At 45.6% G+C, this 15,137-nt stretch overlaps 1 protein-coding gene across 1 annotated transcript in view; it reads left to right on the top strand.

Moving 5' to 3' along the window:
- The window catches only part of TSPAN1 (tetraspanin 1), a 60,901-nt gene that overhangs the window by 23,799 nt on the left and 21,965 nt on the right, over positions 1-15,137 (top strand). The window contains exon 2 of the mRNA XM_060231752.1: positions 3,915-3,981. Coding sequence (XP_060087735.1) covers positions 3,925-3,981 — 57 coding nt within the window. The 5' untranslated portion in view covers positions 3,915-3,924. The remainder of the gene's footprint in view (positions 1-3,914; positions 3,982-15,137) is intronic.

Genomic DNA, 15,137 nt, shown 5'->3' on the forward strand with positions numbered 1-15,137 from the left:
CACCCTTTCCTCTTTTAATGATTATAAACAGATGGGTTCATAAGCAATAACAATTACGTAATGTAATCTGCCACTATTCATGTACACATATGACGTGGCAGTTTTAAGTGTACTTGCATTCATTTCCTAAATCAGTGGATGGCTATGCAGAAAAGTGGATTAATGAACACATCCCCATCTTCCAGTGATTTTGGTGTTGTCTGTGATCAGATACAGCTAGTCCTCTATCCACCATTTGTCCCTGCAGAATGTCTTTCTCCACCAACACATTAATCTCTCCTCTGGATGTGGAAGTGTTTCTTCATCCCTTTTGTATCTGATGCCCCAATAGCACCAATTCACTACACCAAAGAATATTTGTGTATGAATAGTCTTTTAAAGATGTTACATGACAGATTCCATTTCAAGTGCGAGATCTTACATTTAGAATAAGAATATTTCTGGTTAAGATAATCATTGGCATTTAATGACTGTCCTCCCCACCCCAGAAGTAGAGGTCCAAACCCTGTCCTGATCTATCTTGCTCTACCTAACTCAATTTCTTCATGATGCAGGGAGAATTTTTCAATATTATTTTTTCTTTAAAAAATTAACATGTGGATTCCAGCAAGTGGTCAACACTGGAAGATTTTTTTTGATGCCTAAAATGAGTCACCTGGATGTACACCTCAAAGAACTTTGCAACCCCATCAATAATACATCCCCAGCCCAATACATGGAAGTAAGCTGCTCTAGCCAAGCCAGTCTTCCCCACCCTGGTTCCCTTCTATTCTCACCGATGTGTAAACAAAGAAGTCCCTGTCTTTCCTGAGCCAAGAACCAATTACTACTCTGTTTCCCTTAGAAATGGGATGTTTCATAAATTCAAATAAACTACTGAATTATCCAGAAAAAAGGCACAATTGGCACATCTGTTTGATTCACAGAAGAGGCTAAAACAAGGATACAGCGTCTGGAAAAGCAATGGGAATAGGAGGGCCTTCATAATCTCAGGTAAATTGATATGTTTTTATTTATTTAAAACATTGTTAGGGTGCCTCTACAGAGTCCTGCCTAAGGCAGCTTACAAAAGCATGATAAAATGAAAATAATGAATTTGATTTGCATGAAGACTGAGGGGGAAACAACTCATTTAATGCTGTTGGCTGTATGGTAATGGTAATGATGGTAATGATGCTTCAGTTGGTAATGGAGCTGCTTCAGTGTGGGAAATCCCGCCCCCCCCCCCCCATACCTGGAGAGCAGCATATTTCTGCATTTTGGAGAAACTTCCATATCACTTTCATTCAGAGCAAAAATTGCAAGACTCCTGATTCAGAGCAAATATCTGGGAGAACCGGGTTTGATTCCCCACTCCTCCACTTGCAGCTGCTGGAATGGCCTTGGGTTAGCCATAGCTCTGGCAGAGCTGTCCTTGAAAGGGCAGCTGCTGTGAGAGCCCTCTCAGCCCCACCCACCTCACAAGGTGTCTGTTGTGAGGGGAGAAGATATAGGAGATTGTAAGCCACTCTGAGTCTCTGATTCAGGGAGAAGGGCAGGGTATAAATCTGCAGTTCTTCTTCTTCTTCTATTGTCATTCACCTGCTATTATCATTTGCCTGCTAATGTCATTCGGCATCTGAGATCACTCTGCTTTCCAATACACAGGACAAATGGACTCACGTTCTAGCTGTATCTGAAGAGGTGAGCAGCAGTGACTTACAAAAGCTCATCCCTGCCACGTATTTTGTTAGTCTTTAAGGTGCTACTGGACTCTTGCTCTTTTCTAATGTTTATCACAGTAACTGGGATGACATATACAGCTTCAAATTAACCTGGAAGTTTCCTCTGTGTGTGCTATGAATTATTTCTGAGAAATTCAGAAGCTGTCGCACACAGTGTCTTATAAGAGTCCCAAAGCCTGGGTTTTATTTCTTGCCAGATATTTAGGCAATGAAGACTTTTTAATATGGTATCAGGGTGCCTCCCAGTGGTTCAGTGTAAATAGTATTCCCATTTTGAATAGATTTTAAAGAAGAGTCTTTTCAGAAACATGGGATGGCTTATAGATTTTTCCTTTCAATTTTCCCTTTTTTTTATTAAAGCACCAGTGTTGATGAGAAAGAAAATTTTAAAAAATTATTTTATAGATGGCATTATTCTGGGTTAAACTGCAATAAAATGGTATAAAGATAATTTGCTGTGATTATTTTTGGTCTGTATACCTTGTAATAGGAATGTTGTCAAATCAGGACAGTCACCTTCTTGTCACCCTTAGACCTACAGAAGTAGGAGAAGATGATGATGATGATATTGGATTTATATCCTGCCCTCCACTCTGAATCTCAGAGTCTCAGAGTGGCTCACAATCTCCTTTATCTTCCTCCCCCACAACAGACACCCTGTGAGGTGGATGGTGCTGAGAGGACTCTCACAGCAGCTGTGCTTTCAAGGACAACCTCTGCCAGAGCTATGGCTGACCCAAGGCCATTCCAGCAGCTGCAAGTGGAGGAGTGGGGAATCAAACCCGGTTCTCCCAGATAAGAGTCTGCACATTTAACCTTTCCACCAAACTAGTGCCTAGTAATAATTTATTTCAATAATAGCCACTCGGGGCTCCTGAGGCAAAATCATATAAGATTGTTCTCTTCCCTTTCTGGCCTGTGCTAAATGGCATCCCTGATTATGAGAATGTCAGAGATCCTTCTGCAGTTAACTATATAGAATTAGCTGCTGTAGGAAGTAGGCTTCATGATTGGAAGTTGTTGGTCTAAATTCAGTGAAGAGAATGGTCCAGGTTGCATTCATGTTAGAACCAAAGTTCATAAATGCTAACAGTTTCCATTGTCCAGTGCAGGCTGGCACTACTTATAACTACCAAGCCAAACTCAACCCATCAGTGATTTGATAAAACTGCTGGTAGGGTAGCTTGCCTAGGAAAACCAGGGGGGGGGGGGGGGGGTGGTGGTGTCAAGCACCTGGATGGCCACAGTAGATAACTGGAAGGGTCATACATTGGTCTAGCATAACTGTTTTTCTAATTGGCACTTAATGAAGAAACAGTCACCTGTTGCCACTAGAGAGCAGTAAAGAATAAAGAAAATTAGCCTCCTAGTCCTATAGTTTGTTTGGTTTTTTTTAAATAGAAGTTGGTGAGGTGTGGCCTTTGCTCTAAAGGAGACTTGATTGGCCTGAAAGGGTAATGTTTTTGATAGGCTGAAGCAACAAGCATAGGTTTGCTTAAGAAGCTGGTTGTCCTGCCTAGTGGAACAGTACTAAGAGTGCTTCAAGTTATTTTTTGAGTTGTCTTAAAGGTAAGTTCTGTGTGGAATTCAGGAGGGGGGGAAGGTTGTCATGGGAGGATGATTTCCTAAGCTGAAGAAGAGATTTGATGTAGGTTAGGGTTGCAGTGGCATTTGTCTTTTTTGGTTGTGGCAGGAAGTTCTCTAGAGCCTTTCTGCTTGAAAAAAGTTTACTTGAGGAAGCTCTCTGTGTGTATATCTTCTCTGAAAGAATTAGCAATGAATATTGTGACTGTGACACTCACAACAAAATGTCTCTAAAGCTCCATACTATAGACTGCGTCAGCAAGTTCCCTTACATTTGTTTTTAAAACATGTGGTTTAGAATGTGGGAGGAAATTATTTAGCTTGTAATGGAGGGCCTGGCTCTTTTCTGGTGACGAGTTTCTGCTTTTAAGGCTGTGTTTTTCTCAAAAACAAATACAGCAGTTATAAACTAGTAATACATTTTTTCTAAGGCTGTGGTAAGTATTCTTACAAAGAAGTAAGCTTCACCAACATCAGATTGTAATTTCTGCATACATTTTTTAGATCAGATCATAAACTGAATTCTATGTTCAAAGTTTGGGAGGTTTGTTTGTTTTCTCTCTCTGCAGCTAACTGACTAGATCACTGTTAATTTCTTCTTTCTTTAGATACCAATATGAGTTGCTTCAGTTTCTTGAAGGTCATGATGGTTTTGTTTAACCTGGCCATAGCTGTAAGTAGTCTTTTATTTTTTCTGACAATGAGCAATGATGTACTTGGTGTTCTAATAAAGGAGTGGTTAGCTGAATCCTAACCATGTCTATAGTTACTTAATAAAAGCCTCATGGCACTGATAACTCGAAGCCCCATGTCAGTAGATCAAATAATATGAGACAAAATACAGTCCAGGCTGCAAATGTAAACATCCTCCTGAATATGGCTCAGATTGTGCTGCGTGATGCCCTTCAGACAGATGGGAATAGGTTGGACAGATTTAGACAAGAAATACTGTGCTTTCTTGAGAGCATCTTAACCAGATATATATTTTATCATCATAAGCTTTGCTTATGGTGATATCTCTGTGTTATAATTAATTCTGATCACATAATACTGTCCTTTGTTCCATCTAGTACTTGTGAATGCCATCAGTACCAGAGTACTATAAAGGGTTTATATTGGATTTATAGTCTGTGTCTGTGCTTATCATGAACAAGGCATGTGAATAATCTTTGTCTCAAAGTAAATATCCCAAAAGCCTAATTAGATTAGTTTCTGGCTTCTTCTGATGCTCTCCTGGAACTTCATGCCCCTTGTAGTCGTGTACAGCAGATGATTATATGTATGGTGCATATTAAGTGATACTGAGATTTGTTAAACCAAGCTAGTTATTGCTTTGCTGGCTGATAGACTGACTTTCTATTAGACAGCAGAGAACAGTCACTTTGCACTAGGACTGGTTTATAACAAACTTTATTGTTGACTCTGGTTGCTTTTTGCAGTTGACACACCCATGGGGATAAGTGCCAAAAGCTCTTATTGTATTTATTAAGCCTGATAGACAACAGGTGTTTCTTCATGTAATGGCAAGCCAAGCCTACAAACTGGCAATGGATAACTTAACTACAATCATGACGCAAGCCAAGGTACTCATTAAATTGTATGCACCTATCGCTTGCCTGTATCTGCACAGGTTGAGTGGGTGTTACAGTTTCTATGAGCTTGGCATTGATTTTGTACTTGTGCTGTTATTGGTGCTGCAACAATCAGTGGAGCCCATGTCCCAATAATGCCTCTGTAGCAACATTCTGAAGGATCTCTTGTAAATAAACTTATATCTTTGGCATAGTCTAATCCTTAAACAATCAGGAACTGCTGTGTATTGTAGCGCTGCTGAAGTACAAGCAAGATAGACAAAGTATGTCTAGGTCACTGCAAGTTCCAGGACGCTGTTGTCAATTTACAGTTTATAATCTATATACAAAGAACACCTGAATGCATTCACATTGGAAAGTAACAAAATAGGGAAGATGAAAAGTGGATATGACATCTTCAAGATTCTGCAGTACTGTTTCCACATTTAGAAAATATGTTTCTTTTAGTCCAGGATCCCCAACCTTTGTGAGCCTGTAAGCACCTTTGGAATTTTGTCAGGGGAGGTGAGCACCATGCCATAATGGCTGCTATAGGAGGTGGAGCCAAACCAATAATGGCTGCCTCAGAAAGCAGAACCACATGGAATACCTTCCTCCTCACACCTCTTCAGAAGAAGGATATTGTGAAAGGGGACTCCTGGTGCAGTAGAACCACACACTGACCAAAGGAAAGTCAAGGTGCTTACAATTCCTACCAATGGGAAACTCTTTCATTTGATAACAAGCCCTGCCTTTAGGGTTGCCTGGCAGTGCAGAAGGGCTTTGAGTGAGGATATGCGGGGCCTTACAATGCTGGCTGTGGCATCCCCTTATTTCTAGTTTAAAAAGGAAGGGACTTAGGGTAACTCTAGGAATCACCAGAAAGTTTATGATAAGACCATTGAGTTCACTGTAGAGTTTCTGGTGATTCCTCGAACTACCTTATGTTACTTCCAATTTAAAAAAAACACCTGATGCTACTGCCAGTGTTGCAGTAAAAAGCTTAAAAGTTAGCATGGAAATGTTGCCCAGTATGACTTTTAAGCAATGTCAGGTATTAAACCAAATGCCATTTTTCAGTTGGTCTGAGGATGATGGAAGACAGGGGGGCCTGACAACACTTGATCCATGGGGTCACAGAGTCAGACAACAACAAAAGGGTTGCCAGACCACCAGTCTGGGTGAGGGTTCCCTCAATTTTCAGAGCTTCAGCCCACCATCTGCCAACAAAAGCCCACCCCTGAACAGCCTTGTGCAGCAATGTCACATGGAAGAGATGTCATCACACTGGGGACATAGCTCAGTGACACTCTTAGCATTTTGGGTTAAACCCTATGGTTCTGTATGACATCATCACATTGGTAACATTGCCCCACCCACCCCATTTCCAGAAAGCTGCCTCCTACCCCCCACCAGCAGGGTAAGTACACTTGGCAATCCTAGTCTGAGTGATGTTATATTTTCAAAATGAACTAAATTTGAAAAGGAAATCTGCCCCCTACTTTGCTTTGTTTAAAAGGTGGGTTTCAAGTTGTTTGCAAAACTGGAAAGGTACCAAACTGAAACCGACTCGGAAGTTTTATTAAGAGGAAGTGGTTCATGTGGGTTTGTTAAACTGAATTGATATTTCTCCTATTAGTCCTGAGAGCAGGCAGAAGATTTATTCATATTTTTTTCCTGAAGAAGTACACCCATAACCTGACTTTGTGAACACTACTAGTTCAAACACTGCTTCATGCCAACGTGCTTCTGCCCATCTGGAGAGCAGAATAAAGTTGGAGGAAAGAGCCATATGAGTATCTTTATATCCTTCCAGGTCTGGATGTACATCATTGCTCAGTCAGTTTCTAGCTGGGCATATGCCTCATACCTCTGTCATAGGTGCTAACCAGATGGTTTTTAGTCTTTGGGCTAGATGGTAGACAAGGGAGGGCACTGGGAAAAGTCAGGCTTCCCTGCCCCCCCCCCCCCCCCACACACACACACTCAGATTTGTTTTTCTGCATACTGTGCACACAAGGGAGGCTGGAAGCTGTGTGACAGAAGTCCAACTGTCTACTTCTGCTAACAGCTTTCTTTATTTAGGCTGCAGCCCTTTGGCTACAGCCTGTCCTCAACTTGCTAAAGCTTGCTCTCTATAGCAGGGGTGGCCAACAGTAGCTCTCCAGATGTTTTTTGCCTACAACTCCCATCAGCCCCAGCCAGCATGGCCAATGGCTAGGGCTGATGGGAGTTGTAGGCAAAAACATCTGGAGAGCTACCATTGGCCACCCCTGCTCTATAGCTGTTGTTGCCAGCTGTTCCTACAGCTGTTCCCACATTAGTTCAGCAAAGTCATGGCAACTTGAAAAGTACTTCTGTGTTTAGCCTTTCCATGCCCAACTATCTTTAGAGTTCCCTTTTGACTTGGTTTACATTTATGGCAGTGATGGCTAGCAGGCAGTAATTTCGTTCACTTCTTGGCTGAGCTGCTGGCTGGCCCAGCTATCCATTTGCCCACTGTGCCCTGGCATGCCTGGTTTAGGGTTCCCAACTCTGGAAGGGATCTTAGCATGATATAATGCTATAGAGTCTACTCTCCTAAGCAGCTATTATCTCTGTAGTCTGAAGGCTGGCAACCGTAGCTTGGTTCCAATCTTGATTGCTATGTAGGCCTGTCATGACTCAGGGGGTATTACCAATTGCTGCCACCACTCTGGGTTAAGGGTTCCCCTTGAGAAGGCCCAGAGTACCCTCCCAAGCCCTTCAGACCTCCTGTAGCTTAGGCAAAATAATAGTTTTGAGGACCAGTTAGAGTGAACAACAACAAAAAGAGTTTATTTTAGTGCAACATAAATTAACAAGGTGCATTAACCAGTAAAAGGGTGAAGGGAAAATAAACAAATGCCCTAACGCGTCTATCTATACAGTCCCTACCTAATACCAACACTCACCCCTTGCCTTGGATGAGGGAGCTTTCCCCTGCTCAAGCTCTCCAGGTACAGCCTACCTCCGGCTCAGCCTTCCAGGGAAAGAACACCCACTTCCTGGGCTTGGCCTTTATATATTCTCTTCCTAGGCCCCACCCCTCTCTGGGCCTGTTTCCCTCCAAAACCCTCGCTACCCAATCAGAAGGACAGAGGGGATCCTGGGAGATGTAGGCTTTTCCCAGTACTCCTAAGTAGGCTTCCCTAGGGCCTTGAGGCTTCGCTAGACCCAGGATCATGACAAGGCCTTTGAGGAGAGGGATGGGTGGTGGTGATGTTGGAAAACCAGCAACTTATGATAGAATTGCTCATAGGACTTATGATAGTCTTACCTCACAGGCCACTAAGTAAGGTTGCCAGGTTCTTCCTGGAAACCTGCAATGATAGGGGGGACTTACCAGGAGTGGGAGGAAGGCTAGATGGTAAATTTGGTTTCTACCATAGATTTTTAGCCCAAATACCAGAGCACTGTGATGTGATGTCACTTCAGGGTCACATGAGGTGACATAGATATATCACTGCAATGTGACTAGGCCTCATTCTTTTTCTGGGTATGTCCCCCCCCCCTTGCTGGCCAGCTGATCTGTGGTGGGGCCTGGCAGTGGGGGACCCCCACCTCCACCAGGAGCGATGTCTGGCAGTCCTACCACCAAGGTATGGAAAGCACCATCAGTGGTTTATAGGGATGCTGACCTTCGGGGTCTGGAGTTCTCTTGGAATCACAACATCTCTAGGCTACAGAGATTAGTTCTCCCAGAGAAGATGGCAGCTTTGGAGGGTGAGCTGTGTGACTTCACACCTCTTTGGACTCCCTTACTTGGGATTCCTTGTGTCTAAAGAACACAATTTTCTCAATTCCTACTCCAATGTAGCCCAGTATTCCAGGACTGCCACAAGATGGAAGAATTAAGGAAACTGTGCTCTCATGGCAAAAATCATTGTGCCTGTGGAAATGCTGCAGTGAATCCAACTTGTACTCTTCATGATGCCCTGCCTCTCTATAAATTACTAAAAACTCTATGGTAAAACCATTTCCAACAATTCCTAGAGACGCTGGCATCACTTCCAGGTTTTACTCAGGAGTGATCATCATACTACTGGCCTAATGGCATATTTTTAAAAAATTCTCCCTCCACTGTTGGGGTAGTAGTAGGAAATAAGGGGGCACCTCTGTTTCCTCTTTATCTAAGGTGGTAAAGGCCATGCCTATATTTGTTTTGAAAGCAAACTCTTGCCCTCTGGAGTCCTACAAGTTTCTTTTCCTGGGTGATGGGTTAATCTGTTGCTATCTTATGTTGCCAAGACATGAGAAGAGTGTGAGTTTGTGCTTTTGTCTTCTGAAGTCAACAGTGGTTGATTACATCCTCAGCTTTGAATCAGTCTATCATTGCTAGTTCAAGCTGTTGCATTCATGTAGCTTGACAGATCTTAGATGCTAGCCAATATGCTTGTTGTTACACTTAGACTGTAAGGAAATGGTGGTTCTGAAATAGGCTTCATTTCTTCTCTGCCCCACCCCAAAAGCATTTCCCAGCCTTCTACCTATGTGTAAACATCTGCTGGAGCAGTGTCTGCCTTGCCCTTTTGTTTGAAAACAAATAAAACTGGCGCCTTTGGTCAAGGACAATAGTTTTGAACCTGTTGGTGATATTTCTGTACAGTGCCAAGAGCATAGCTGAATTTAAATTACAAAGGTGAAGCTGTGAATAGCCTCTTGTGAAACCTCTCCAGTGTAACAAGAGAATAGGCAAGTTTTCAGGAAATTCTCAAAGTTCAGCAAATTGAAACAAGACTAGTGATTAGAAATCTAAGGAGGGTGATCACTACTGATACCTGATACGAAGACAGAGAAGGCCTCCATCTCTAATAACTTCATGAAAGAAGAATTTTGCCCAAGCGCTACTTGCCATGCAAGAATGAGAAGCAGCACCTTCTGCATAAAGATGATCGAGCCTGAGTTTGCTGTGTGTCTTCTCCACCTAAGAAATAGTACCAGACAATCCAATTGTATGTCTTTAATTGGCACGTCCCATCTTTGTCAAGAACAAAAGGCTGTCCCTGTGCTAGACACTTACCATATCCTAGTTTGGAATGGCCCACGTTACTTGCTTCAGTTTCCAGTGTCTCAATAAATATTGCATACAGGGATATGTGTTCAGAGATAATTATTCTAGTGTATTAAGATACCTAGCTACTTGTCTTTGAGTTTTTTTAAAAAACAATTCAGGTCTATGACCATCTCTGGGTGTTTTTAGATGGATAATTTGTTCCAAGTAAGCATTGGCGGGGGAGGGCGGGATATAAAATAAATTTATCTTATCTTATTATCTTATTGTGTTGTATCTTCTAGGGTTTCCTCAGTTTTCATCTGATCTTTCTCAAGCCTGCTTTGCTCTGAAGTTTTGGGAAAGGTCACAGCAAAGCTGGGGTGGCTGATGTATGAGCAGGAAAGTTCAGACACAGAGGCCATTTTCTATGCTCCTTTAAAAAAATCCATGATTGAATAACATCAACCGCCACTACCTTTATTGGCATAACAACATAAATGTGCACAATCAGCAAGGAGAAAAACATCCATTGCCCCAGCATTTGAAACAAATATCACAGTAAAATGTACAGTGCAGGAGAACATGTTCAGTACTTCCTATATCTCTTGAACCGCAAACACAAAACCTTTTGGAGTATGGAATGTTCTTAAACTTCCTGTACAACACAGCAGAAGGAAGGACATTAAAACAAGCTAACATGAAGGCTCCATGAAGGTTAGGGGCAGTCAAGCAAGAAAGATACTCTGCCATGGTGCCACTAGAGAAGATCCCCCACCTCAAAGGGGAACATCTGCCAGAGGCCAGGCTTCTGAGTTCCTGCATCTCAGTATCTACAAGTCTTTGTTTAATCAAAGCAAATAATTTAAGCCCCTTCTTTCCTGTATTTGTTCACCAAATGACTTAGCACAATACAATGGTCTAAGGTTGGTTTGCCCTGGCAGAATCCAACTTGTACTGGTCCTAAAATTTGCTGTTCTAATATCCATGACTTATAGGGCAGCCAAGCCCTAATATCCATGATTTATAGGGCTCCCACCCTGGAGGTCCCCAACCCGCTGACCTGCAGTGGGCTGGAGGGGAAATCCCCTACCAATGTCACTAGCACGATGACGTCACTTGCGAGTGATGTCATTGCGCCAGTGACATTGTGCACCGGCCGCTCTAGGAGCTTCTGGGAAAACTCTATGCTTTTCCTGGATGCTCTAGCAACTTGGGAGGGAAACTCTATGGTACCATAGAGTTTCCCTCCCAAATTACTAGAGTGTCCAGGAAAACCATAGAGTTTCCCCAGAAGTTTCTAGAGCGGCCAGCATGCAATGTCACCAGTGCGATGATGCCACTTGCAAGTGACATCATTGGACCCCGCGCACTGTGTGCGTGCAAAAAAGTCCCCCACTGGAGGCCACAGGGGACTTGGCAATCTTAATGAAAAGTTTGTTTGCCAGGCATCTTGCATACAACTTCCCAATAGTGGATAGGAGATTAATAGGTCTATAATGGCTAGGAAACTGACAATTTTCTTTTTTAAATAAAGGGACCACTATTTGTCCCAGCTTCAGATATCAAATCATCCTCTCAATTACAGTGAATAGGGTAGCTAAAAAGGGGTGCACTTCTCAGGAAATGCCTTCATAGCTTCAGAAGGGATTGCATTGGGCCTGGGGGCTTCCCCTACCTTGATTAGCCCTATCAGGGATTCAACCTCTGCTGCCTGTTCCTGGGACCATTCTAAACCATCACCCAAACTAAAATAAGATTCTTCTACAGAATTAACTCTGTTCTCCTAAAAAATCTTCAAAAATATTCATACCAAGAATGTAGTATTATTGAGCTACTTACAAAGTCATTCCTAACCTCAGAGTCTGAAATCCAGGCCCAAAATTTCCTTGCATCATTATTTGTGGCTTGGAGGAGGGGTACTCAACAATTCTCTAAAAAGGCTTTTTGCTTATTTTTATATAATTGGTGTGGTACAGTTTTAAGCTTGAAGTACTCCTTTGGTGGATACACTAATAAGTCTGACTCCCTATACTGATGGTAAATCAGTACTATCACTTGGGCCTTCATATTATGACACTCACTGTCAAACCAGCCTCTCTTGGATACCTCCCTTGCTCAGTGTTGTTGCTCAGGCTGGGACATCATAACATCAGAGAGTTCTGATTGAATGATTTTATATTGATATACCAATATGTTTCAATTTCCCTGAATTCTCAGTTTTCACTTTGAAGGAGAGGGAAAACAGAGCTAAAAGGATAAAAGGCTTCATAAATTGAAAGCTGGTAATTCAGAGAATTTAGATGGAAGCGCTGCTGCCACTGCACTATTATTAGCAGCCACAGCAACAATGGGGAAATGACACTGGCTTGTCTCTGTGTGGAAAACACCTCTGTTTGGCTGCTGCAGTCTCTGCTGCTCTGAAATGTAGTATTTATCCGTAGGATAGTTTTCCGTGTACTTTGTTCCCCCCCCCTCCCCCCATCTACTGAGCTTTAGAATCAATGCTGATGAAGGCCATACTGGATTTATGCAGCAAACAAATGGGGAGTCCTTCTCTGTTACTACTGAAATTAGAGAGTGTATCTGTTTTCCATGGGAGGGCAACATGCAGAATACCCTGGATTTGTTTAGGTGTTTGGAGAGGCTTCTGCCAGAGATCTGCTGCACTGAAGTACAAAGACCAGTGGTTTGACTTGATCTATGATGACATTGTACAAGCATCCCAATGCTATGTGAGAAAAAGTGCATTCTTTCAACTCTTTGTATAACCAGTAGACCACCTTTTTGTTTTTCATTTGAAAAAATACAAAATATCTGCTTGTGAAGATGTTGGTGTACCAGGAAGCAAGCAAAAAAAAAAAGGGGGGGGGGACAAGGGTTGTACTTGGGGTTGACAGCTCCAGGATGGGAACCTCCTGGAGATTTGGAGGTAGACCCTGGGGAGTTCTGGGACTTCAGTGGGGCAGAATGCCATAGAATTTATCATCCAAAGCATCCATTTTCTCCAGGGGAACTGATCTCTGTAGTCTAGAGATGAGCTTTAATTCTAGGAAATCCCCAGGTCCAACCTGGAGACTGGCATCCCTTACTACTTGACCAGACATGTCTTCCTCCCTTTGGTGCAGGTACCCTCAGATCCTGCTGAAGGTTGCAAAGGTCAAGAAAGCAATGATAGGTTTCAGCTATGCAGTTTCCATCTCCCACAGCACCTCGGGGGACTTGCTTGGGCATCCTGACATGCTGGGCAAAATGATCCAGTTCAACAGGCTCCCCAAGGGTTATGATCTGGTTCAGCGCACATCCCTGCTATTAGGGAGGGTTGGTTTTCTGTTGTATTGGAAGACTTCTTGATAACTACTCCCAGGCCTGCATGAAAAAATGGGGGGTGCCAGAGTTGCACCATGTCCTCAATCCATTGAAAAGGAGACATTATGTCATAAGAACATAAGAGAAGCCATGTTGGATCAGGCCAATAGCCCATCTAGTCCAACACTCTGTAACACAGTGGTCAAAAAAACAGCTGCCATCAGAAGATCCACTAGTGGGGTCAGGACACTAGAAGCTATCCTACAGTAGCCCCCCACCAAGCACCAAGAATACAGAACATCACTGCCCTAGACATCTATAAAGGTAGTCCCCTGTGCAAGCACCAGTTGTTTCCAACTCTGGGGTGATGTCACATCACAACTTTTCACAGCAGACTTTTTACGGGCTGGTTTGCTATTGCCTTCCCCAGTCATCTACACATTACCCCCATCAAGCTGTTAGGGTGGCCAGATCGTCCCGCCCACCTGGGAAAGTCCCGCCCCTGCCCCCAAATTCCCGCCTCACGGGTTGGCTAACCCGGGACCAAACAAATCCCGGGTTCGCCAAAATCGCCGCTTCGGGGGATTCCCACACCCCGCCCAAGCTCTGCCTGCCTTCAGCCATGCTCAGCCCCGGGCAGAAGAAACCGGTTGTCTCCTTCGGGTCCTGTTCCGGCTTGGCTTCCGGTCCACAGTGTCCTCTTCCGGCTTGGCTTCAGGTCCGCAGCCTGGGGATATCGCGGCGGGCCTTGAGGGGGAGCTGCGCAGGCAGGCGCTGCCGGAGACCAAGAAGGAGGAAGAAGAGGAGGAGGAGCAGCAGCAGCAGCTCCCGGCGCGGTCTGGGCAGGCGCGGTCTGGAGCAAGCGGCAGGCGGAGGAAGCCCCAGCAAGAGGCGGCAGGGCGCGTCGCCAACCTCTTCGAGCTGGTGAGAGGCCCGGGAAGGCTCGGCATCGCTTGCGCTGCTTCCTTCCCTTCGGCGGCTCCCGCCGGGAGGAGGGGGCGTCTGGGCCGTCGAGGCAGCCCCCAGCCCTGGGCTCTCTTTCCATCCTCGGGTGCTTCCAGCAGGGGCTCCCCCATGTGGCGAGGGCCCGCGGCCTTCCCTGTGCCCTTGCGCACTCCGCGGAGTCTGGTGGGGGAGAGAGGGCAGCAAGGCCGGCCGAGCGCTCGCAGGAGCCGGGGGGCGGTGGCGGGAGGCCGGGCCGGGCTGGGCGGCGGCTTCGGGCGCGCAGGGGCGGGGAGGGGGGTACGCTGGGCAGCCCATGGCGGGCGATGGGCCTGAACGGCATCTCGCCGCCCTTCCGCAAGCTGGGCTGCTTCTCGCCGGTGCTCTGCCAGTGCAAGGTCACCTGCAGCAACCGGACCCTCTCGCTCGTCTTCGGCTGCAAGGTAGGCGCCCAGGCCGGGCCCGGCCGGCCGGGAGGGGGGTGTGGGGGGGAGGACCGGCCGTCCTCGCCGAGTCAGAGACGCGCCTGGCCTGCTGCGCGCCGGCCCCGGCGGCTGCAACGAGCCCGGTGCCCCTCCGCTCGGCCTGGCTGCTGGCGCCCCCCTTCGCCTGGGTGCCGCCGGTCCCATCCAGGGCGCCCTGCTGCGCGCTCCTGCGCTCCGGTTCCCGGGCTGGGGGGGGGATGGATGGATGGAAGGATGGACTCTCTCCCCCCTCCCTCCCTCTCTCTCACCCCCTCCCTCTCTCTCTCTCCCCCGCAAGGAGGAGATGACCCCCGAGGGGTGGGGAGCTCCTCCTGGAGCTTCTTTGGGGGCGCGCGGAGAGGGCCGGCTTGGGCGGGCAGGCGAGGAAAGGAGGAGGAGGAAGCCCCCCTCCGACGCAGCCATCTTCTCCGGGGAAAGGGATGCCTGTAGCAGTCCGGAGATCAGCTGGGGTTCCAGGGGGTCTCCAGGCCCCACCGGGAGCCTGGCAACCCCAGCAGGGCACAGAGCCGCC

Source organism: Heteronotia binoei, chromosome 2, assembly GCF_032191835.1.
Source record: "Heteronotia binoei isolate CCM8104 ecotype False Entrance Well chromosome 2, APGP_CSIRO_Hbin_v1, whole genome shotgun sequence".
NCBI lineage: Eukaryota > Metazoa > Chordata > Lepidosauria > Squamata > Gekkonidae > Heteronotia > Heteronotia binoei.